The sequence below is a fragment of the Myxine glutinosa genome, chromosome 4 (assembly GCF_964187855.1).
Source record: "Myxine glutinosa chromosome 4, kmMyxGlut1.1, whole genome shotgun sequence".
Taxonomy (NCBI): Eukaryota; Metazoa; Chordata; class Myxini; order Myxiniformes; family Myxinidae; genus Myxine; species Myxine glutinosa.
Genome location: NC_136264.1, coordinates 42,946,462 through 42,970,899, shown reverse-complemented (window position 1 = coordinate 42,970,899; position 24,438 = coordinate 42,946,462). Strand labels below are relative to the sequence as shown.

General features: G+C 52.3%; 1 protein-coding gene across 1 annotated transcript in view; it reads left to right on the top strand.

The window, feature by feature from the left end:
- Positions 1 to 3,564: 3,564 nt before the first annotated feature.
- The window catches only part of CLSTN1 (calsyntenin 1), a 248,267-nt gene continuing 227,393 nt past the window's right edge, over positions 3,565 to 24,438 (top strand). The window contains exon 1 of the mRNA XM_068112236.2: positions 3,565 to 3,788. Within this exon, the coding sequence (XP_067968337.2) occupies positions 3,686 to 3,788 (103 nt within the window). The 5' untranslated portion in view covers positions 3,565 to 3,685. The remainder of the gene's footprint in view (positions 3,789 to 24,438) is intronic.

Genomic DNA, 24,438 nt, shown 5'->3' with positions numbered 1-24,438 from the left:
GGGAATGAGGAGAGCTGGGGGGTTGGGAATGAGGAGAGCTGGGGGTTGGGAATGAGGAGAGCTGGGGGTTGGGAATGAGGAGAGCTAGGGGTTGGGTACAAGGAGAGCTGGGGGTTGAGATTTGGGAACGAGTAGAGCTGGGGGTTAAAATTAGAGAAAGAGGAGAGCTGGGGGTTAGAAACGAGGAGAGCTGGGGAATTGGGAGGTAAATATTGCAAAAAGAGAGGGCATGAAACTGGGTAGGTAGAAGTTGGGAACAAGGAGAGCTAGGGGGTTGGGATTTGGGAACAAGTAGAGCTGGGGGTTGAGATTTGGGAACGAGTAGAGCTGGGGGTTAAAATTAGAGAAAGAGGAGAGCTAGGGGTTGGGAATGAGGCGAGCTGGGGATTTGGGAGGTAAATATTGCAAAAAGAGAGGGCATGAGACTGGGTAGGTGGAAGTTGGGAAGAGGAGAGCTGACGGTTGGGAACGAGGAGAGCTGGGGATTTGGGAGGTAAATATTGCAAGAAGAGAGGGCATGAGACTGGGTAGGTGGAAGTTGGGAAGAGGAGGGCTGATGGTTGGGAACGAGGAGAGCTGGGGAATTGGGAAGTAAATATTGCAAGAAGAGAGGGCATGAGACTGGGAAGATGGAAGTTGGGAAGAGGAGAGCTGGGGGTTGGGAACGAGGAGAGCTGGGGAATTGGGAGGTAAATATTGCAAGAAGAGAGGGCATGAGACTGGGTAGGTGGAAGTTGGGAAGAGGAGGGCTGACGGTTGGGAACGAGGAGAGCTGGGGAATTGGGAGGTAAATATTGCAAAAAGAGAGGGCATGAGACTGGGTCGGTGGAAGTTGGGAAGAGAAGAGCTGACGGTTGGGAACGAGGAGAGCTGGGGATTTGGGAGGTAAATATTGCAAAAAGAGAGGGCATGAGACTGGGAAGATGGAAGTTGGGAAGAGGAGAGCTGGGGGTTGGGAACGAGGAGAGCTGGGGAATTGGGAGGTAAATATTGCAAGAAGAGAGGGCATGAGACTGGGTAGGTGGAAGTTGGGAAGAGGAGGGCTGACGGTTGGGAACGAGGAGAGCTGGGGAATTGGGAGGTAAATATTGCAAAAAGAGAGGGCATGAGACTGGGTCGGTGGAAGTTGGGAAGAGGAGAGCTGGGGGTAGTAAGGAGGAACGTAAAATACAACGAGGAGAGCTGGGAAATAGGGAGTTAAATATTGCAAGAAGAGAGGGCATGAGACTGGGTAGGTGGAAGTTGGGAAGAGAAGAGCTGGGGGTTGGGAATGAGGAGAGCTGGGGAATTGGGAGGTAAATATTGCAAAAAGAGAGGGCATGAGACTGGGTAGGTGGAAATTGGGAAGAGAAGAGCTGACGGTTGGGAACGAGGAGAGCTGGGGAATTGGGAGGTAAATATTGCAAGAAGAGAGGGCATGAGACTGGGTAGGTGAAAGTTGGGAAGAGGAGAGCTGGGGGTAGATAGGAGGAACGTAAAATAGAACGAGGAGAGCTGGGAAATAGGGAGTAGAATATTGCAAGAAGAGAGGGCATGAGACTGGGTAGGTGGAAGTTGGGAAGAGAAGAGCTGGGGGTTGGGAATGAGGAGAGCTGGGGAATTGGGAGGTAAATATTGCAAAAAGAGAGGGCATGAGACTGGGTAGGTGGAAGTTGGGAAGAGAAGAGCTGACGGTTGGGAACGAGGAGAGCTGGGGAATTGGGAGGTAAATATTGCAAGAAGAGAGGGCATGAGACTGGGTAGGTGGAAGTTGGGAAGAGGAGAGCTGGGGGTAGATAGGAGGAACGTAAAATAGAACGAGGAGAGCTGGGAAATAGGGAGTTGAATATTGTAAGAAGAGAGGGCATGAGACTGGGTAGGTGGAAGTTGGGAAGAGAAGCGCTGGGGGTTGGGAATGAGGAGAGCTGGGGAATTTGGAGGTAAATATTGCAAAAAGAGAGGGCATGAGACTGGGTCGGTGGAAGTTGGGAAGAGAAGAGCTGACGGTTGGGAACGAGGAGAGCTGGGGATTTGGGAGGTAAATATTGCAAAAAGAGAGGGCATGAGACTGAGAAGATGGAAGTTGGGAAGAGGAGAGCTGGGGGTTGGGAGGTAAATATTGCAAGAAGAGAGGGCATGAGACTGGGTAGGTGGAAGTTGGGAAGAGGAGGGCTGACGGTTGGGAACGAGGAGAGCTGGGGAATTGGGAGGTAAATATTGCAAAAAGAGAGGGCATGAGACTGGGAAGATGGAAGTTGGGAAGAGGAGAGCTGGGGGTTGGGAGGTAAATATTGCAAGAAGAGAGGGCATGAGACTGGGTAGGTGGAAGTTGGGAAGAGGAGGGCTGACGGTTGGGAACGAGGAGAGCTGGGGAATTGGGAGGTAAATATTGCAAAAAGAGAGGGCATGAGACTGGGTCGGTGGAAGTTGGGAAGAGAAGAGCTGGGGGTAGTGAGGAGGAACGTAAAATACAATGAGGAGAGCTGGGAAATAGGGAGTTGAATATTGCAAGAAGAGAGGGCATGAGACTGGGTAGGTGGAAGTTGGGAAGAGAAGAGCTGACGGTTGGGAACGAGGAGAGCTGGGGAATTGGGAGGTAAATATTGCAAAAAGAGAGGGCATGAGACTGGGTCGGTGGCAGTTGGGAAGAGGAGAGCTGGGGGTAGTGAGGAGGAACGTAAAATACAATGAGGAGACCTGGGAAATAGGGAGTTGAATATTGCAAGAAGAGAGGGCATGAGACTGGGTAGGTGGAAGTTGGGAAGAGAAGAGCTGGGGGTTGGGAATGAGGAGAGCTGGGGAATTGGGAGGTAAATATTGCAAAAAGAGAGGGCATGAGACTGGGTAGGTGGAAGTTGGGAAGAGAAGAGCTGGGGGTAGATAGGAGGAACATAAAATAGAACGAGGAGAGCTGGGAAATAGGGAGTTGAATATTGCAAGAAGAGAGGGCATGAGACTGGGTAGGTGGAAGTTGGGAAGAGGAGGGCTGACGGTTGGGAACGAGGAGAGCTGGGGAATTGGGAGGTAAATATTGCAAGAGAGGGCATGAGACTGGGTAGGTGGAAGTTGGGAAGGGGGGCTCCGAGCGAGAGCGCAGATCAAGGTGTTCGGTATAAACGCGGACGATTCGCAAATTGACGTGTTGACCAAAGAGGGAAAACCGCCCCAGTTCCATGAACGAGGTTAAATAGGAAAACGCCTCGAGCTATAAAACGAGACACCACAAGTCCGGACCTTTCATCCCGCACCTCGCACCATGATGCTACATCTGAGTCTCCTGCGGCGGCGCCAAACACGCTGTCCAACCTGAATCTAGCCTGTCCCACGGCCACGAGGAGGGGTTTCCTTTCAACTCCCAACGACTGTCCCCAACCACCTCCAGGGAGAGAGACTTACAAGACAAATGGCTTTCAATTATTATGTAAGCATTCTCGAATGGCGGATTACTATGTGACGTAAAATTTGCGAGTGAACGGTTCGCAAAGACCGCGCTTTGTTGAAAAAACAAATGCGAACGGCGTGACGTCACGCGCGCATCGCTTTGGACGCCCCTAAACGCGACACGCCCCGACCGACGTCACGGCTTAAGGCGGAGTTTCGCGTGCGCCATCCGAATAGTATCGTGGCTCCGCGTTCCGTTGTACGATCCGTGCGCAGAGATCCTGTCGTCTACTCACCGCGTCCTCGGGAAGCTTCGTTTGGCTGCATGGAGACGGGAGCTAACTGGTTCCCGCGTGGTCGCGCCACGACCATTCTCATCGCGATGGTCTTGCTCGCGGGAGGTGCTTTGGACTCCGAGGCGCGCAAGAGTGAGTAGTGACCGCGGGTCGTCGCTCTCGGCGGGGGTGGGGTAGGGGGCGGACATCGGAACAGAGCGAGGTCTATGTGCCTTAATGGTCGTGTCCCTTCACGCGTTCCTCCCACAAACCCCCTTCGAATGAGCAGCTCGCTTTGTCAGCGGTCTTAGATGATCAGTGCGCTATGGGCGCGTGAGAGCCCGGAGATGTTCCGGTGAAAGATCCAAAAGGTCCCCTGCGTGACCCGTTGCGCAAACCGATGCGCTGGAGGCTAATAAAGGTCATGGCGCCTTGCGGAGGAATCCTTTGTCGGCAGCCTTTTCGTTCTCCAAAAGTACAAGGGTATCAGGTGTGCACCACACAATGCGGGCATCAGCATCACGGGGAGAGCAGACCTGGTGGAGCAGGTAGACAAACGATAAACCCCCACCGTGTAGGTTGTTAGTGAGCCAGCTGGGGGTTTTTTTCCACTGAATACCTCGACTTTCTGAAGCTGCATTTGAACCCACAACCCATGGGATACCAGCACGGTGTCCGCATGACCAATAGGCCACCGCTAACTCGAATACCTTAACGATAATACCTCCAACCTGGCCACCATGGGATGGTCTTGCCTCTAAGCTGTCCAACCTGGGTTTGAATCCCGACAGAGCTATGAACTGTCACCCTGATGTTTCACAGGTAGGTGATCAATGCGTGTACCTTCCCTCTGATGGACGTTAAACTGGCGTTCCGTCTGCCGGCATTACCTGGTGGATGTTAAAGGTGTCCTCCATGAAGAGTAGGCGAGCTATCGCCGGCACCATGAACCGATTACAAATTCCTCCCCCGACTTCCCAAACCCGAGTAGCAATCCAACCGGGAATATAGTGGTCTCTAGGAACTCCTTTGGAAGCACTAATGCTCTGCCTAGGGCATGGTACATGATGATGATGATGAAGATGATGATAGGAGGATGTTCAAAAAGTTATCGGAACGTCGTTCTACTTTCAACAAACAAGTATAATTATAAACAGTCATAAAATTCCTAATTATATTTATTTCAACGTGTATATATATATATATATATGTATAATATATAAAATGTTGCCTTTTATTTTTAAATAAACTCTTGCTCTGAGAACTTTTTGAACACCCCATGTCTTGCCCGTCTTTCAAAACCTGAAGCACCAATGACTCATTGAGCTGTCCAGCACCCGGGGGTTCAGGGCAGACGTTTGACCCCCAAGTGGTCTTCATGGTGAGCTTTATGCCCAGGATGAAGACCGCTCAGGGTCGAGACGTTCCTCCATAGCCCCTGCTTGCTTGGCAGATCCACGAGTCGATGGTGCCTTCAGTTTTGTTTTTTACTTGGATCATCCCAATTATGACCGGTCTTTTTTGAACTCGCCGGGTCTTTATTTGGAATGGACGTGATTAAACTGTTCCACCAGCGTGGGCTTTGTGTTACAGCCACTGGGGAGAATCCACGAATAATTCACTATGGCCATTAACCATAGCACGGCAAAACTGATTGGTGTGGAGAGATCTCCTTCAATGGATCACTCGATTGTGTGGCCAACTTGCTATTAGCGGCCAGGGAAGTGTGTGAACGGATTTTATATGTCTCGAGAAAGTGCGTGGAATCGACAGCATGTTCTCTATTTCTCTCTCACCTTCACCTCGTCTCTCTCTCCATCCCCTCCTCTCTCCTCTCTCTCTCCTCTCCCCTTCTCTCTCTCCTCTCCCCTTCTCTCCCTCCTCTCTCCTCTCTCTCCCTCTCTTCCCCTCCTCTCTCCTCTCTTTCCCTCTCCTCCTCTCTCTCTCTCTCTCTCTCTCTCTCTCTCTCTCTCTCTCTCTCTCTCTCTCTCTCTCTCTCTCTCTCCTCCCCCCTTCTCTCCCTTCCCCTCTCCTCTCTCTCCTCTCTTTTCCTCCTCCTCTCTCTCTCTCTCTCTCCTCTCCCCTTCTCTCCCTTCCCCTCTCTCTCTCTCTCCAAGATTTATGGTGGTGGGTGTGTGTCTTCAATTGATGCGATTAATCCACCCTTTACACACTCCAAGGGTTTGTGTCTCTCTTTCGTACGGTAGAGGCATCACCTGTTCCACAGGGTTCATCCTTCCCTGAAAATTTTACTTGTTCTCTTGGATTCCTTTTTTGTCATATCCGTTTTGATTATACTCTACTGTATGAATATAATAGTTCAGCAGTTATCCAATTATGAATAATTTAACTTAGCAATTGCTTTTGTGGGTGATGATGTCATCTGTGACCAAAAGTGAAACTCCTTAACGGTAACGAAGCCAGAGGCACCGACCATGGTTTGTAGGCCCCTACCATGTTTAAAAGGTACTTGTCTACCAATCTTCAGCTTTTCACAGTTAGAAGACACCAGTTTTTCCCATTGTTAATGGATGTAATGATGTCATCGAGAGTGACGATTAACATTTCATGTAGAGTGAGTGAACCTGATTGGCCTATTTGGTGTATATAGTGTTAAATCTTACTATAATTCACCAAATGTCCGTCTGTCCGTTCGAAGGTACCACAAAAACGGCTCAACCGATCGCAACGGTACTTTGGGTGGGTATTCCTGGGACCCCTGGGAGTAAAATAGGCTATTAAAGCGCGGCGTTACGCGCGCTGCTTGCGAGCAAGGAGGAAGTGGACAAGCGGTAACTTATAAGCGTCTTTATTTCAGGAGCTCACTGTAACACTGGCCCGCTCCGGGCTGCGCGCCCGGTGTATATCATGAGGCCACGCCTACCCCTCGGGCGTGGCCACCGCCCACTTGGTGCGCGGAATGATGTCACCACGCCAGTGGGCTTTTGTGTCCGCCACACGCGCCCCCCCAGAATTCCCGCGCACATGGAGGGCCAGTTTGCGGGGCAGACGAATGACCCGGCCGAAGCGCCCCCTGGCGATCGGCGGCGTCCGGGGTGCAGGGATGCCAGGTGGGATGCCCCTGGCTGCCCCTGGGATGGGTGCAGGACCGGGGGCGGCGTGGCGGCGGGGCTGGGCGGTGCCGGGGGTCCGCCCGCAGGGGGGCGGCCCCGACGTGGGGGTCGGGCCACTGGCGGTGGATGGTCCACGTCGAGGTGGGCCGGCTTGAGGCGGTCTACCGAAACGCGGTCAGGAGTACCGCCGATGTCCAGGGTGAAGTGCTTCGCCCTGGTCTCCAGCACGCGGAAAGGCCCGTCGTACGGGGGCCACAGTGGTGTCCGGTGGGCATCGTGGCGGACGAAGACGTACTCCGCCGTGCGAAGCTCCGGGGCGACGTGCGTCGGTGGGTGCCCGTGGCATGCCGTTGGCACCGGGGCGAACCTCTGGGCGGTCTCTTGCAGAGCGGAGCGCTGCTGTGCCGCGGACCATGGTGCCGTGGAGTCGGGGAGGAACTCGCCCGGCACCCGCAGCGGTTGCCCGAAGACCAACTCCGCCGCGGCTGCGCGCAGGTCCTCCTTGGGCGCCGTCCGGAGGCCCAGCAGGACCCAGGGGAGCCTGTCGACCCAGCCGCCGTCGCGGAGGGTGGCCCGGAGCGCGGCCTTCAATGAGCGGTGAAATCGCTCACACAGGCCGTTAGCCTGGGGGTGGTAGGCCGTGGTTCGGTGCAGCCGGACCCCGAGCCCCTGCGCGACCGCCCCCCAGAGCTCCGAGGTGAACTGGGGGCCGCGGTCGGACGAGATGTCTGAGGGGGCGCCGAACCGGGCGACCCAGGTGGCGATGAAAGCCTGCGCGACATCGGCCGCCGTTGACAACGCCAAGGGCACGGCCTCCGGCCACCGGGTGGTGCGGTCCACCATGGTGAGGACGTAGGTGAAACCCCGCGAGGGGGGCAGAGGTCCCACCAGGTCCACGTGGACGTGGTCAAACCGGCGTTCCGGCACCGTGAACGGGGCCAACGGGGCCTGGGTGTGCCGGTGCACCTTGGCGCGCTGGCACGCGAGGCACGTCCTGGCCCAGCCGCGGACGGCCTTCCGGAGGCCATGCCAGACGAACTTGTCGGCGATCAGCCTTTGGGAGGCCCTCGCGCCCGGGTGGGACAGGCCGTGGATGGCGTCAAACACCTGGCGCTGCCAGCCCGCGGGCACGATGGGGCGAGGACGCCCGAGGGAGACGTCGCACAAGAGGGCCGCGCCCGCGCCGTCGAACGCCACCTCGGTGACGCGGAGGCCCGTGACGGCGGTCCGCAAGGCCTGGACGTCGGGATCAGCGGCCTGGTCCGCTGCCATCCGGGCATAGTCGATGCCGAGGTGGACTGCGTGGGCGACGGCCCGGGAAAGGCAATCCGCCACCGGGTTGTCCTTCCCCGCGACGTGCTGGATGTCCGTCGTGTACTCGGACACGGCCGAGAGGTGACGCTGCTGCCGGGCCGACCACGGCTCGGTGACCTTGCCCATCGCGAAGATCAGCGGCTTGTGGTCGACGAAGGCAGTGAACGCACGGCCCTCGAGCAGATGGCGGAAGTGCCTGACCGCCAAGTGAAGCCCGAGCAACTCGCGGTCGAAGGTACTGTAACGGCGTTCGGGCGGGCGAAGCTGCCGGCTAAAGAACGCCAGCGGTTGCCATGTGCACCGCGCCAATTGCTCGTGCACCGCGCCCACCGCGTAGTCCGAGGCATCGGTGGTGAGGGCGATCGGTGCATCGGGCGCCGGGTGCGCGAGCATGGTGGCGTTAGCCAAGGCGAGCTTCGCGCCCGTGAACGCCGTGTCCATCTGCTCGGTCCAGGTAACGTCGCCTTTGCCCGGCTTACCTCGGAGAGCTTCGTGCAGGGGGCGCGGGAGCTGGGCGATACGGGGCAGGAACCGATGGTAAAAGTTCACCATGCCCAGGAACTCCTGCAGCCCTCTGATCGTGCGGGGGCGCGGAAACCCCTTCACCGCCTCCACCTTGGCCGGCAGGGGGACGGCTCCGTGCCTGGTGACACGGTGCCCCAGAAAATCGATTATGGTGGTGCCGAACCAGCACTTTGCGGGGTTCACAATCAGGCCATGTTGGCCCAGTCGTTGGAAGAGCGTGCGGAGGTGGCGTAGGTGCTCTTCGCGGGACGCGCTGGCGACGAGGATATCGTCCAGGTAGACGTAGACAAAATCCAAGTCACGCAGGACGCTGTCCATCAGTCGCTGGAACGCCTGAGCCGCATTCTTCAGACCGAAGGGCATGCGCAGGAACTCGAAGAGTCCGAATGGCGTGATGACCGCCGTCTTCAGGACGTCCTCCGGCCTGACGGGGACCTGATGGTAGCCGCGTATGAGGTCCACCTTCGAGAAGAAGGACATGCCCGCCAAACGGGCGGAAAAGTCCTGAATGTGGGGGACGGGGTAGCGGTCGGGAGTCGTGGCGTCATTGAGACGGCGATAGTCCCCACACGGTCGCCATCCCCCGCCGGGCTTCGGCACGATGTGCAGCGGCGACGCCCAAGCGCTCTCTGAGCGCCGAACGATGCCGAGTCGCTCCAGGGTAGCGAACGCCGCTTTTGCCACCGCCAGCTTCGTCGGCTTGAGGCGGCGTGCCCGGGCGTAGACCGGTGGCCCGACGGTGGGGATGTGATGGGCCACCCCGTGCTTGACGGCCCCCGCTGAGAAGGTGGGCCGCGTGAGGGCCGGGAAGCCGGCGAGGAGGCGGGTGAATGCATCCGCTGCCGGAAGCGTACAGACCAACGTGGCCGGAACCGAACCGTTCGGCAAGCCGCTTGGCAAGCCGCTCGTTGAGCTGGGCAACGCACAAGCGAGCGAGCTGAACGTCTCGGCCTGGACAAGACGTCTGCGCTTGACGTCGACCAGGAGCCCATTAGCGCACAGGAAGTCCGCGCCAAGCAGTGCCATGGGCACGTCGGCGGTGACGAACGTCCATCGGAAAACCTGCCCTCCGAACCGCAGAGAGAGGCAGCGTTTTCCGTACGTACGGATGGGCGTCCCGTTCGCAGCAAGCAGCGCGGGGCCCCCACCCGCGGCGTGCTTGTCTGACGTGCCGGCGGGAACGACACTCACCTGCGCTCCCGTGTCGCACAGGTAACGGCACCCGGAGAAGGTGTCCGTTATGAACAGCAGGCTGCTCGAACGGCCGGCGCTCATCGCCACTATTGAGCGCCGGCCCAGGCGTTTCCCGACCTGTTGAAGGAGCATGGCGGATGACACTGCCGAGCTTCGTGGCCGAACTTGGCGTGGAACCAGCACCAGGTGGTGGAGCTGGAGGAGCGCGGCTGGCTCCGCCAGGCCGGTGGAGTTGGCGGGTTTCCCCGCGGTGGCGGTTTTCGCCGCGGCGGTGGGCGGGGCGTGGCGGCGGTCACGAGGTGCGTATCGGCATGCTGCGTATGCTGTATAAGCTGATGCTGTGGATCAGCAGCATCAGCAGCAGCATCAGCAGCATCAGCCACGAGGGCCGTGACGGCCACGCCGACTCTCGCCCGCGTGTCCGAAGCGGCGAAGTACTTCTCCGCCTCGGCTGCCAATGCTCGGGGTTCCGTTAGCCCGGTCCCGGCCAACGCGAGGCGAACCTGCGCTGGAAGTTGGCGACAGAAAAGCGCCCGGAATAGAGAACCGGGGGCTTCGTCGCCCAACAGTGACAGCATATGGTCCATTCGGACCGACGGGCGCGTGTCACCGAGCTCGGGGAGATCCAGGAGGCGGTCGGCCCGTGCGTCGTCCGTGAGGCCGAACGTGGCTAGGAGTAGCCGCTTGAGTGCCTCGTACTTGTGGCCGTCCGGTGGGTGGCGAAGGACGGACACAACTCGAGCGGCCGTGCCGGGCCCGAGGGAGGCGACGACGTGGCAATAGCGCGTGTCATCGCCGGTGAGGCGCCGAAGCTGAAATTGGGCTTCGGCCTGGACGAACCAGACTTCGGCCTGAGCCTCCCAAAATTCGGGAAGTTTGATGAAGTTGGCCATGGCAATGGTGTCGCGTGTGGAAGGATCGCTCTGGCAGATCCAACGTCAAGGGGGTCACCAGTAAAGCGCGGCGTTACGCGCGCTGCTTGCGAGCAAGGAGGAAGCGGACAAGCGGTAACTTATAAGCGTCTTTATTTCAGGAGCTCACTGTAACACTGGCCCGCTCCGGGCTGCGCGCCCGGTGTATATCATGAGGCCACGCCTACCCCTCGGGCGTGGCCACCGCCCACTTGGTGCGCGGAATGATGTCACCACGCCAGTGGGCTTTTGTGTCCGCCACACTATATTGTTTTTCTAAGTTTTCAAAGTTTTCCAATTTTCCAGTTTTTCCAAACACGATGGAATAATATTTACCGATATGAACAGTGATGTGGCTTTTGTTGAAATTCGACAAATACTGTTTATTCTACGTACCAGGAGAGAGTAGATCGACTCCTGACGAACTCTTCCTATATAAATGTGCGGCTCCGAAGTAACATGGCAGCGTGTGCAAAGCGACTGAGAAACAGGTTTAGCAGCCACTTCCGTGTTCCAGATTCGGCACGCACTCTTCACACATAAACTGCGACTGAGAAAGACGTGCAGTGGCCGCTTCCGTTTTGCAGAATTCAATCTTTTTTCAAAATGGGCGCCATGTACTGTTTAGATTTTGATGATTTGCGTGTGATATGATTCAACAGATGTTTATATGAATCGTTTAAAATAAAATAAAAAGCCTTCAATTTCTGATATTTTGCCTTTTCATTTGGGCCTCCCAATTGAAACCCGCCCATCGGGCGGGTACCGTTGCTAGTAGTATTAATTTATCCATTGGTTATATTCCTTGAAATTGCTCTGAGTTTCTCTTTTAATCAGAGTGACAATCTCAGTACCTTGTGGAGCTGATTTTGGCATGAACGCACCACTTGGTACAAGGTGGCAGCACCATATTGTTGCTGTTTAACAGCGTTTCAATCCTCGTTTAGATCCCAGTACCTTTTAGGTGAAACGGCAGTTGAAGTATAAAACATTGTTGTGGCAATGAGGACTTTAAAAATAAATTTTATTTATGATCTATAAAGGTCATGTGTGAGCTTGTATGGAATGACGATGGCAGGAGACGACGGACGCACAAACACGGTCTATGGAAATCGAGCCTGGATCCCAGGCATCGCGAGCCATGTGCACCAATGGGAATGCCAACAAGACCAACCCATTTTGCTTTTATTTCATTATTTCCGGAAACACAGAGGCTTGAGGATATTAATTATTTTTTTCCCCTCATGAAAGTGGCTCCTCGTGCTTTTAAGTCTCTAAAGTCAAAGTATTGCCAAAGGGTTTTACCCGAGTGGTTCAAAGAGCTTATAAAATGCTTCTCGCTGGGAATCGCTAAACCACCCTGCAACTCACTGCAATTTCCTAATGCCTTTTCACACTGTGGCTCGGTAGAGCTGCCTTTCACTGGAATACCAGGCGGTCCAGCACACTTCGTCGGTGAAATGGTCTGCTGTTTAGCTGGGAATCTTAGAGATTAGGCCGTAAAGTGCAAAATATTTACAATATTCCAAAAGCTTTGCAGAGATTTTGCATTTCAAAAATTCATTCGATGCACACTCGGACGCAAAGTGTCACGTCACACAGGGAGATGGCAAGAAGGCATGTATTTGCACTTCCACATCCGTTGTTTACATAGGATGTGAATTTTCTGCCCAAGAGTAAAAGGTAATGATCTGCACTTTATTTTCTCCACGGGGATGTCTTCGTTGTTTTTTTTATTCGGAGGCTTCATTGTTTTTTTATTGCAATGGGAATCTTACATATTACATTGTGTTAATATGTCCTTAAACCTGTAGTGCTGATCCAGAGCAGATGCAAAACGAATCTACGGCCGTCTCTCTAACGGACTAAGCTTATCGTTGGATAGAGATTGCCTTGATCTCAGACTGTCACAATGCCTGAATCCAAACGTTTTTCGATTTTTCTTGCTGGAGGAAGGCTCATGGAAGAGCTAGGTGGATCTGACAAAATTGAGGGAATGAATGAACTGCATAAAAGGAAAGGGCAGAGAGGGAGGAAACACTGAAAGTAGCAAGTAAGATGGTTAGCTTAGTAAAGGTTAATGGAAGTAATAAATATCATGGGACAGGATTGGGGATGACAAGAGATGGCTGTGCATTGCTTTCTTGAAGCCCTGGAGGCAAGAGTGAGGCAGAACAGCCTCTGCAAGGCATTTCCATAGTGGGAGAAGTGAAGAATAAAACAGGTCAGGTGTGCAAACAGCCTGGATTTTGGAACTTTAACTAGAGGGGTTGGAGGGGAGTTACTGAAATAATGTGTACATCCTGGTTAACTCGGGAGGACAGAGAACAGAGGGAGCAATATTGGAAAGGAGGTGGTAAAAAGCCTCATCCACCGACGTACCTGTGATGTGAAAGCAACAGACCTTGTACTTCAGCCTCATCATGGGAGATTCAACAGAATCCAAGAATAACTGATTTGATGCTGGGGAGCAGGACTATAGCAGAGAGTAGTACTCCCCTAAGCTACAGACACAGGGCCTCATAGAGTCTGATTAACCCTCATTTTTATTGAAAGACTTAGATCGACGGAAGATGTCCATTTTGCGGCTCTGTTATGACGTAATTTTTACGATGTGGTCGGCCCAGGAAAGGTCATAGCTGATGGTGAGGCCTAAAACCTCAAGAAATTGGTCCTCTTCCAATGGATGATAAAGGAAATAGATCATTGGATTCACTTCCTGATCCTTCTGGAGCGATCGGGTGAGACTGTGAGATTTCTCAGATTGAGGAACTGTCTTGAGTCATTTCCAGATCATCAAAGCAAGTTTCAGCTGCCCACTGCCTTGCAGAGGTATGGGGTGCTGTGTGGAGTATTGGAGTATATTCATAAAGGAAGAGAGGGATCCCGAAATACTGCCTTTGAGAGCTCCAACCTCCACAGGAAGTGTTCCATTGATGATAACACATTGACTAAGTGAGTGAACTAAGAAATGCAGGAATAAAGGTTTTCTTCTGTGCTACAGGTAGAGAGCTTGCCAAGCAAAGCAGGATGCCAGACTGTATTAAAGGCCTGATATATGTCCAGTGAGATTGTCCTACCCTGTTATTTGAGATTGAGAGCCTCCAGGCATTGCAGACAGAGGAGCAGAAGCATGTCCAGAGTTTAGTTACGATGATGGAATCCAAGCTGATGGTCGGATATCAGGTTGTTTGAAACAGGAAAGACGACATCATCAGCAGTGATGATTCAATGACTATTTTGTTATTGGAGTTGGCAGGGTCTGTTTTTGCACCCTCATTGTAAACGGGAGTGATGTTTGCTAACTTCCAGGCAGAGGCGATGCAGCCAAATGAGAAGCACAGACTGAGTGAGACAGATATAGAGGAAGCAAGAGCAGCAGAGCAGGATTTGAGAACATAGGCACTGATGCCATCTGGGCCCATCACTGTTATGGGCCACCACTGCCTGTAGTTTGGGGCCTCCAACTGCCTGTAGTTGTGGGTCCTCTCTCTCACCACATGCAGTTGGTCCCCCAACATACCACGTGAAGTTGGGATGAACCCCTGCAGCCTGCAGTGGTGGTGAACTCCACGCCACCTGCAGTTTTGATCCCCCATTCTGCCAGCAGTTTTGGACCCCCACCTTCCACCTGCAGTTTACACCCCCCCCCCCCCCCCCGCCTTTCTGCCTGCTGTTTTGAAACCACCTGAAGTTGTGGGCACCTAGCCTCACATGCCTGCAGTTGTGGCTCTCCACTGCAGCCCTCAGTTGCGCCTCCCTCTCCCACAACCTGAAGTTGTTCCCCTACCTTTCAACCCCTGTCATCTGCAGTTGTGCCCCCTGTCTATCTGCTCAATGAATTAAAGGATAATTGCAGCAGGGTTATTTAACAGGTTGCCTTGTCATCAAACAATCTTTATTGCCATTTCTAGGTTCTCAACCTGTTATCTCTGCCTAATATTGTCCCTGCATTTCATTGTAGCACAAATTTGGTATTTTCACCATTACGTTTAATCTCCGGCTGGTTATAATCAGCTTTCAAGCTCATGCAAAGTGATGTCGTGAAAGCTGTGTAGTGAGTTCCTGGCAGTGGGCCCCGAACACCAATTCGGTAATTGAGCGCCTCTCGTTCCTGTGCCTGGTAGTGACATGATTTTTCACATTTGCATGTTAATGATTGAGATTAATAGCACTCTCAGCTATGCACACGGTGCCGAGTGAAGGTTGGACAGGCTGTGCTTTATTCTCATTGCATGCTTATGCTCTATTTTACGGCACCCTTAGCACAAGTAATCGTGTCTCCCCGAGTGCCAGATTCCCTATGCTCACAATTCTCTTGCACTAATATTATAACGGCTCACAGTACACGGATGGATCACCAGCAGTGATGATGCTTCTGTGTGCGGTTATTACCACAATTCTGCCTTGAGTGGTGTTCTCACAAGATTTGCAATCAGATTCGCAAGGATACTTGTCCCATTCGCAAGACATCTTCAGGTGCACAAATAGTGGAGTTGGTGCACAGGTAGTGCACGAGCTTTTATACCGTGGAACCTGTGTTGGATTGGTGGCTTTTTGGCAGGGCATTGTATTGCATCTCGCACCATCCCTCAAATGGACGTTAAGCCGGGCATCCTGTCTGCCAGCATTCATTGGTGGAGGTTAAAGATATCTCAATGTCTTACGATGAAGAGTTCGTGAGTTATTGTCAGTATCCTGAACAAATTACAAATTCTGTCCAAATCACCTTGAGTTTAACATGAGGCCTAACCCGCCAGTTATTAAAAGAGTTAGGCCAAAAACCTTCCATCGCTGACCCCACAAGAAGTTGAGGATGTTTGGGGTCGTTAAACAAGCAGAACTAGTAGTAATAGTAGTACTAGAATCCCAATGGTTAAAAAAAAAATTCAACAGCAGCACCGGTGGCATTTGTCGGATTTTTTTGTTTTTGGCAAGCTTTAAAAGAAAACTTGCGTCTTCTGTGAAGCCATGGTAATTCATGTGATCTCACAGTGGAAACTTAGCTTCTATAGAATGGTCTGGTGTGGTCATGCCTTGTGGTTGCCTATGCAGACACTGTGTGCACAATCCCCCAGCGCGGCAATTATTCCATCCGGGCGATCATTTCAAGTCTCCTGGTCATCATCATAACTGCCGAGAAGTGATACCAATTTATTTTGGCTTCCTGGTCATCAAGGGGTCAAAATAATTGCCGTACTTGTAATTACAGCCACCGTTTTACTTTTCGCTCCGACATTGCCACATGCAATCGCCGCATTCTGCTGACTGCCGTGCCATCCCAGCAAGAGGCCTTTAGTTGGACCTTTTACCACTGTCTAACTTCCAATAACAAGAAATACATTTGGCACCAAGGCCCTAATGAGCTCGGTTTAAAAATATACTATCAAAGGTAACAATTCCTACCTGCTTTGACATGCCGGTGGTGTAGCAATGCAGAAACGAGTGAACAGGTTGATTGGCAGACCTCTCCTCTTTGTCTTAATGGTATGTTCCACCATTTGGAGCTTGTCCCAGGCTGTAATAATAACGGTTCCCTTTTAATGTTCACCGCTGCACGTGTAATGCAAAGTGACAATTCATGACTCTGCTCCTGATCATTTGGCCTTGGTTCCTCTCTTTCATATGCTTCGGTGAGTTGGTGTGAAAATTGTGTTGACCATCCCCCCTTGTAACGTCCTGGCATCTGATGTGCATGGATAAAGAACCTTGCTCAGTTAAGCAGCATGTGGAGTATTTGGTGTGCAGTTATTTCTGGGAAAGCAGCAATATAGTTATTTTGAGGATGTTAACTGCCGACTACAGAATGGGTTTCTCAAGCTGGTCTGATTGTTATTTTAATATCCTGGAGAAATATCCTGGCTATGTTGTTGTCATCCTGTGTTAACATTTCTCACTATTATAGGTAAAATCCATGCGAGGTGGACCTCCGCGTAAATTATGATGCTCCGTGATGGCATGCAGTGAACACAATGCAGCAAGTGCGTCTGGCAACATTACAGTGGCAAACAGTAAAACGGAGGTTGTAATTACAAGTACGGCATTATTTTGACTGCTTGATGGCCAGGAATACACTTTTTCGAAATTCAAACTTCTTTCCTGGAAGTCCTTGCAGTGTCCATATGTTTTATACCTCTCCCACCTACCCCCAAGCCCTCTCACTCCCACAGTTCTCCCGATGTCCCTGCTCTCAAATGTTGTGTTTGTGTTCTTTCCCCTCTCTCCCCATCTTGTCTACCGCGCCCCTTATTTTGTGTTTTATTTGTCATGTTTGACTTTTTGTGTGATTAATGTTAGCTCTTTCACCAGCCTCGATGTTGTATACAATGTTTTTTTTTTTTTTTCAAAATACATCGGTATCACTTCGTGGAAATAACCCCTAAAACAACAATCTGCCTGGATAGTGATCTTCGTCTTCATCAGCCGCATTGCAACATCAACCTGTTTGTAAGGTACAAGGACATTCGATAAATGTCCTTATTTTTAGGATCCTTCTTCCATATATTTCTGCTGTGGCTCCCACAGATGCAACTTTCTGCTGTATATACCTTTAACAGCCCCAATTTTTCACACTGTCTTGTGGGGTTGTACGGGGAAAGTGTTTGACCCGAGTCTTTCGTAAACCAGCTAGCCATGCCTGATTCTTCGTGAATGATACTGTGGGAGCTTTAACTTCTGCCAACTAATGCGAGTAGACAGGACGCACAGCTTAATTTACATCCATTGGAGGACCTAGGATCGACAGCTCCAGGATAAGTGCAAAACAAGTGCTGTATATACAAATGAAAAACAATGACCCACTCATATCTCTCACCTGTGAATAGAAGGAATAACCAATTAGCTCTCACCTAATCGATCACCCCAGGTGACTGGGATCATATAAACAAATCGACTCCTCCCATGCTCCCTCCCAGGTGGCTGAAAAAACGAGAGCAAACAGTTCCTTGTGTACTTTTTCATGGTTGCTTTATGCAGCATTCTATGGCTAGCTGAGCATGTGAGGAGTCAATAATTTATCTATACATACATACACACACATACACACACACACACATATATATGTATGTATATATATATATATATATATATATATTATATTATATATATATATATTGTTACAGACGTGGCTTAGATGTTGGTTTACCGAGCGGTTTTGGTATGACCACGTCTGCACAAGTTACCGATTATACTCGACGTTGACGAAGCCGCGCCACGCTGGCTCAATAAGAAAAAGAAGACACCCGGCTGGGTTATAAAATGACGACACCAGGGATACGGTTCTCAAGACCTCCGGAGGAGATTATATTCGTTACGGAAAAGGTTAGATTACAGGGGCTAGAGGTACAACATAGAAAGACAAGCACTTAGACACAATCTTATATTATTCCCCAACAGACGACAGGCAAACGGGACAACGGCTGACTCACACGGGGGTTGATGAAAAGGACAGCGGGTATCGATGGCTCAAGGTGCACTCTTGGCTCAAGGACAGGGTCGACCCGGTCCGGTCCAGAGATGCGGAAGGTTGCACAGCGCTCGAGGTGGTAACGTTCTTTCACAGGCGGGTTCTCTTCCTCTCAGCGGTCGTAGGCAAGGCAACGTTCGTTCTCCAGCTGGGGGCGCATCTGACGTCACGTCCGCTACGTGGCCGCGTATATCCGGCGGGGAGTGACACGCCCTCGGCTCGTTAGCTCCGCCTCGTGGAATCGGCACGTTGCTTCTCATTGGGTGCGTGCGGGGGGGTTTACCAGGCTCCGCCCTTGACGAGGAGCTGACAAGCAGCCCCTTCGTGGTAACCCCGTGGAGCGCATGGTCTGGAGCGCATCGTCTGGAGCGCATTGTCGATGGCGGCGAACCGAGCCGGTGGGAGGACGCACACTCCCCCCCGCGCAGCGCCGTGCCCCTCTGTTGTTGTAGACGGGGAAGAAGATGGGAGGAGGTATGGGAAAGGTCCTAAACTCACTACTGATGCCATATAATCACATTCTGGTGCAACGAAGAGTCATAATTAATGGAAACGAGGCCTTAACTGACATAGACTAAGAATAACTAGGAAGATGTCCGAAAGTTGTCTACGTGTGGTGCGGTGGACCTGGGCACGACATTTAATGGGGGAATAAGGGGAAGGTCGGCTCTACTGATTGTTATTTACATGCAATGGGACTAGGGAATGGGGGATTGGGGAAAGTTGGGGAGTATTGGAGAAAATAGGGGAATATTTACAAGCGGATATGGAGGCCAAATTCCATATTCGCAACATTGCACCCTTCTCTACCCTCGGGGCGTCCCGACCCGATAAATTTTTACCTACTTTAGTGTGGCACGCAATGTAGTTCCCTCTACTATTAACTCTACCCTGAGTGCGACAGTTTTACAGATATTCACAAATGAGTAAATATGTCCCCCTGCGACGTTGCACCCTTCTCCTCACTGAAACACACCCACAGGATAACCGAATCCGGAAAGAATTCGCAAACTAAACATACAGCCGGTAGGGAGCATTATTTACAAGATTACGCTGATATCTACACTACGATCCAGGACCTGTTTTTGGAGGAACACATGCAGATGTTATGCATAGAGAGAGCTTGCTGGCCAGCATCGATACACCAACCCACGAGTGCTCTGTGGCCGACGGCCTTTAATAACGTGCAGAGCACCCTTTCCCAGCATCACAAGCACCACCCCACCACCAATCGGTGCAGTCACCATTGTTCATTGGAATAAAAATAAATTCGACAACCCCTAACCCTGCAGGTGTCTCTTGCTCTTCTTGTGGTGCACTTGGTGTTAACTAATAGTGGTTCACCTGTATGGCATAGGTGCCACGTTGACCCATAGGTCCATCCCCGGGTGGTGCTTGGCCGCAAACGAACTGCGGTCCATTGTGGGTGGCCACAAACATTGCGGTCCATATGGTGTATCGATCCCGGCAGCAAACAGCGAAAGTGCAGGCCCACAACTGCGCAGCCAGCACCTCTCTCTCCTCTCTCTCTACCCCAAAGCCAGATCCTCGGAGGTGGGAGACAAAAGAAGCAGACAAGTGAGTAAGGTGGTAAGGGCGCAAAAGTGCACGCAATGTAAGGTGATGCACACTGGGGGCACATGGGAACCAGGTGAGACAGGTACGTTCCTATCGTACGCCCCCCCCCCCCACCAGGTAACCTACATGGCCCCTCCCTTACCCCTTACTGTATCCACAAAACACAACACTACCCATAAACATCTACTTTACAAATCAACAAACATCCCTACTGTCTTCCCCGTTCCTCCCATAAACCAAATTCGTCTTCTCTCCCTCCTAACCAATCAAATTTGCCATTTTCAACTCTCATCAAAATTTGCCATTTTCAACTCAACATCAAAATTTGCCATTACCAATTCATCATCAGTCCCTCCTAGGGAGGGAGAGATGGAATCACCCCAATGTCTCATCCACGTCGTGATGCGTCTCACAAATCCACACAGCGATTCCATTTCCTGCAACAAAACAAAGAAAACACAGGTGTGGAGTCATCATCATCACCACAGGTAAGTGGCTGCGTATGGTGCGACAGGTTCTTCAATCCTAACTATTTCCTAAATGACTTTAACAACTTTACACTACCCGGGGTCTTTCTCCGGCCAAACCATTGGCCCTCTTACACTATGGGTTCTAAAAAACCAATTCCCATTGGCCAAACTGTGGTGCTCTTCAATTTGGGGTCTCACTCCCCCGATTCATCTCCCGGTGCCCTCGCACAATTTCTGGGCTGTGGCGTGTACCTCTCCCAGTGGGTCTACCCACCTGCACACCTCCACCACTGCAGTTGCCTCCGAGCTTACCTGCTCCTTACCCTAACCTATCTACCTGGGGAAGGCCCTCTGGCGCTCTCCCCACTCCGTGCCCTCTCTGGCACTGGGCTGCCCGATCCACACCCGGGATCCTCAGGCACCCACTCACAACTACCGGCTCCCAGAGCCCACCTGCGGCCTCACCTGGCCGACATCCTCACAGTGGTGGAGTGCCCAACCAACTACACACACTAACAGGCTACACGCCCAGCCATTTCCACAACACTAATGCACCCATCCACAACACCATTCTGCCACCGCACCACAAATGCCAATATCCAACCACAATTTACCTGTACCCTCTGCCTAACACTTACACTACCCGCCCCGGGTACTCGTGAGAGGGGTCCACTCTTCCCCCATCCACACCTTCGCACCATGCACACCACTCCGTACCACTTACTCCAACTCTCTCCACACACCTGTACTTGCACACCTGTGCTCTCACACTTGGTGCCACCTGCACCCTTCTCTCCCCAAGCGCATTCGCGCTGATCCACACACTCACTACTCATACACTGCTCCACACACCTGTCCAATTGCACACCTGTGCAATCACACCTGTTCCATCCTCACACACACGGCATCATCTCAGCTAACTACTCCCTTCTGAAACTTGCGCTTCCCAGTCGTCCCTTTAAACTATTGCGCTCCCACGTCATTATCATCCACACTAATCTACCTGCGTCCCCACTACAGGTATCAGTCACTAACTAAACTTAACGTTACCTAATGTCAATCTCTTCTAGATCCCTACACACAATATCCTAACCCACCCGGGCTAGTTTTCACTGCCATACACCCCATAAGCTATTGCTCCTTTGCCCCCACCATGGGAAGGGTGGCAGGGATGCCATCCCACCACATCGGGGGTCTCTCACTACCAATTTTGCACATCAAATTTCAACAAATCAAAAATTTGCCAATCACTACCCATCATCTGCCAATCACTACTGCCAATCCCTTGCCAATCATCAAATTTTGTTTTTCTCTAATTTTGGGTCCAAAACACTAACCTCATCACCCAGTCGACTCACTAATACCTCTCGGTGCGCCAATCCCTGTCCAAAGCCCGGCTTCGTAAAGCCAAGCAATGGATGCTGGTTGTTTTGTGCCAGCGGCTGGATACATCCCGCATTCGGTGCAGGGAAGGAGGTTTACCCGGGCCGAGATCCCACGCACCATCTCGGCACGGAGCCATCCCATGGCTCGATCTCGGCCTGCCGGAATGCCTCACCAAAAAGTGGTCGCCATGACGACCCTTTCTATCGGGCTGCCCGCTCCGCCTAGTGGAGCACGGACGCGGCCGTTCAAAGCGAGGCCCAGCACGCACCGAGGGCCCGATTCGGCTATAAGTCGTTCTAAACTCTACCCCGTCTAACGTCGATGCTTCACCTGGACGCTTACACCCCGCAGCCCGTTCCTTGCTCACACATCCAGCCGTGCCCATGCTCCTCGTACCTTTCCTTACACACCCAGGTACACCCATTCCACTCACAGCCTTGGTCACACACCTGACCACCGAACACTTTGGCACACATTCGTTGCTCGCACACCTCACCAATACACCGCTTCGCGCCCCCTCCTCGGTCACCTCCTCTGTGACAATCACAGGTGTGCCCTCATTCGCACACCCAACCACGTGCCTCACCACCAACTCCAGCGTGCATTCCCACTCACGCTCTACCATTCCAGGTGTGCATCCTTCCATCCCAGGTGTACATACTCGCTCACCTGTCATAACCAACTCACTTTCCTTGTCACTCTCAATACTCTCACCTCCATTCTTGACAGCGCACTCACCCTTACTCTTGACAGCGCACTCTTTCCTCGTGCACCTGTCCGTCACACACCTTTCTCGCGCACACTCTCCCGTTACACCCTCTGCAACACTTACCACACCGCGCTTCCATGTGCCCCCTCGCACACGCGCTACGACCGACTCACTCTCGCCAGCACCCTCACTACTCCTTGGCACGCACTTTTTCCTCACACACCCCAGAGTCGGACTTTCTCGCACACCTCCTTTTTCGCACACCAGACCTGTCGCACACTTCACCAACGGCCTCTCACGAACATCCGGGTCTATCTCGACCCCCAAGCTTATTAAATCACCTGGCGCATCATACGCACGACCATATTGGTCACCACTTACACCGGGTCCTCTTCCTCTTCGCTTCTCCTCCATCACCTGCGAATCCCTCATCCGGTTAATGAGCACATCATCACGATCCAAACACAGACTTTGGACCAATTCTTTTATCTCCTCTTTTATCTTTCTTATCCCCTCTCCGTCGCTTCTTAATTTCGCTCATCCCTTCTTCCACTTCTTCTAATTTGTGCTTCACCTCTTTTATTCCCCGGTACGTCTCCTCAAGCTCATCCTCTAAGGCTACCTTGACCGTTTCCAGGTGCGTCCTCACCTGCCGGTCCTTCGTCTCCATTACCTCTATCACCTCGTCCAACCTCGTTGTCAGTCCCTCACGTACCATCTGACATTCCCTCTTTGTCGCTATCAGGTCGTTTTTTATGTCGTTTTGTGTCGCTTTTAAACCTCCTAATACCGCAGTGTTCCTTTGAACCTGCTCCACTAACTCCGTCTGTCCCACCGTCAGCTGCTCCACCTCCTGCGTCAGGTCCTCTATGCCCCCTTGCAATTTTACAGTCCCCTTTCTCACCTCCTTCTCCATGTGCTCCCTACAGTGCCTCACCTCCTCGCGCACTCCTCCGACCTCCTCACTCACTCCTCTTCTGATCTCCTCTCCCATCACTTGCATCTCCTGCCCAGATGCCACCCTCATCTGCTCCATTTCCTCCCTGTGAGCATCCAGTTTGGTTTCTACCCCCATTCTGACCCCCTCTATCTGCTGCTCCATTTGTTTAACTTCCCTTTCCGCTTGGTCCCTCATGTCCCTCAATTTGCCTTCCATACTGTTTTCTAACCCCTCTAACCCATTTTTCACTCCCTCTATCTGATTCTCCTGGGCAGCCATTCTATTTTCTACCCCCATTAACCCATTTTTCACTTCTTTTATCCCGTTGTCTAACTCCTCCCCAGTACCCCTCGCTTCGTCCCTCATTACCCCCATTTGGCCCTCTAATCGCCCACTATCAACCCTCATTTGCTCACTCTGAGCATCCATCCGGTTCCCCATTACCCCCAATTGCTCACTCTGAGCATCCATCCGGTTCCCCAACCGCTCACCCAATCGCTCAATTTGGCTCCCCATACTCATCTGTACAGCTGCCTGTAGCTGCGCAATGAGGGCCTGTATGTCAATCGGCTGCATGTTAAAGCCCGTTGATACAGCGGGCTCGGCTACCGCGCGCTCTTGCGAGGCGCCATTTTGCGTGCCTGCTACCCTCGCTGTTTCGCTCTCCTCATGTCCCTCATGTCCCTCAATTTGGTCCTGGACCGACCCTGCTTCACTCTCCCCTACCGGACCCCAGCCGTCTTGATCCGCCATGGCGCGACTTTCAAAATTCGAGTTTCGTAACACAAATTCGAAATTTCGCCGTTATAATTTCGTCGAGCGCAGTAACCGCGGGACCGCGCTCCGGATCGATTTGGTCGAGCGCCGTACGCGCTCCGGCTCGATTTTCCCTCCCAAAATTTGGGCCTAACTAATTTAGTCCCGGGTCCGAATCTCACTCCTCGACACCAATTGTTACCGTACTAACACAATTGGTGTCCAAAATTTGGGCTAAATAAATTTAGTCCCAGGTTCGAATCCAACTCCTGACAACCAATTGTTACAGACGTGGCTTAGATGTTGGTTTACCGAGCGGTTTTGGTATGACCACGTCTGCACAAGTTACCGATTATACTCGACGTTGACGAAGCCGCGCCACGCTGGCTCAATAAGAAAAAGAAGACACCCGGCTGGGTTATAAAATGACGACACCAGGGATACGGTTCTCAAGACCTCCGGAGGAGATTATATTCGTTAC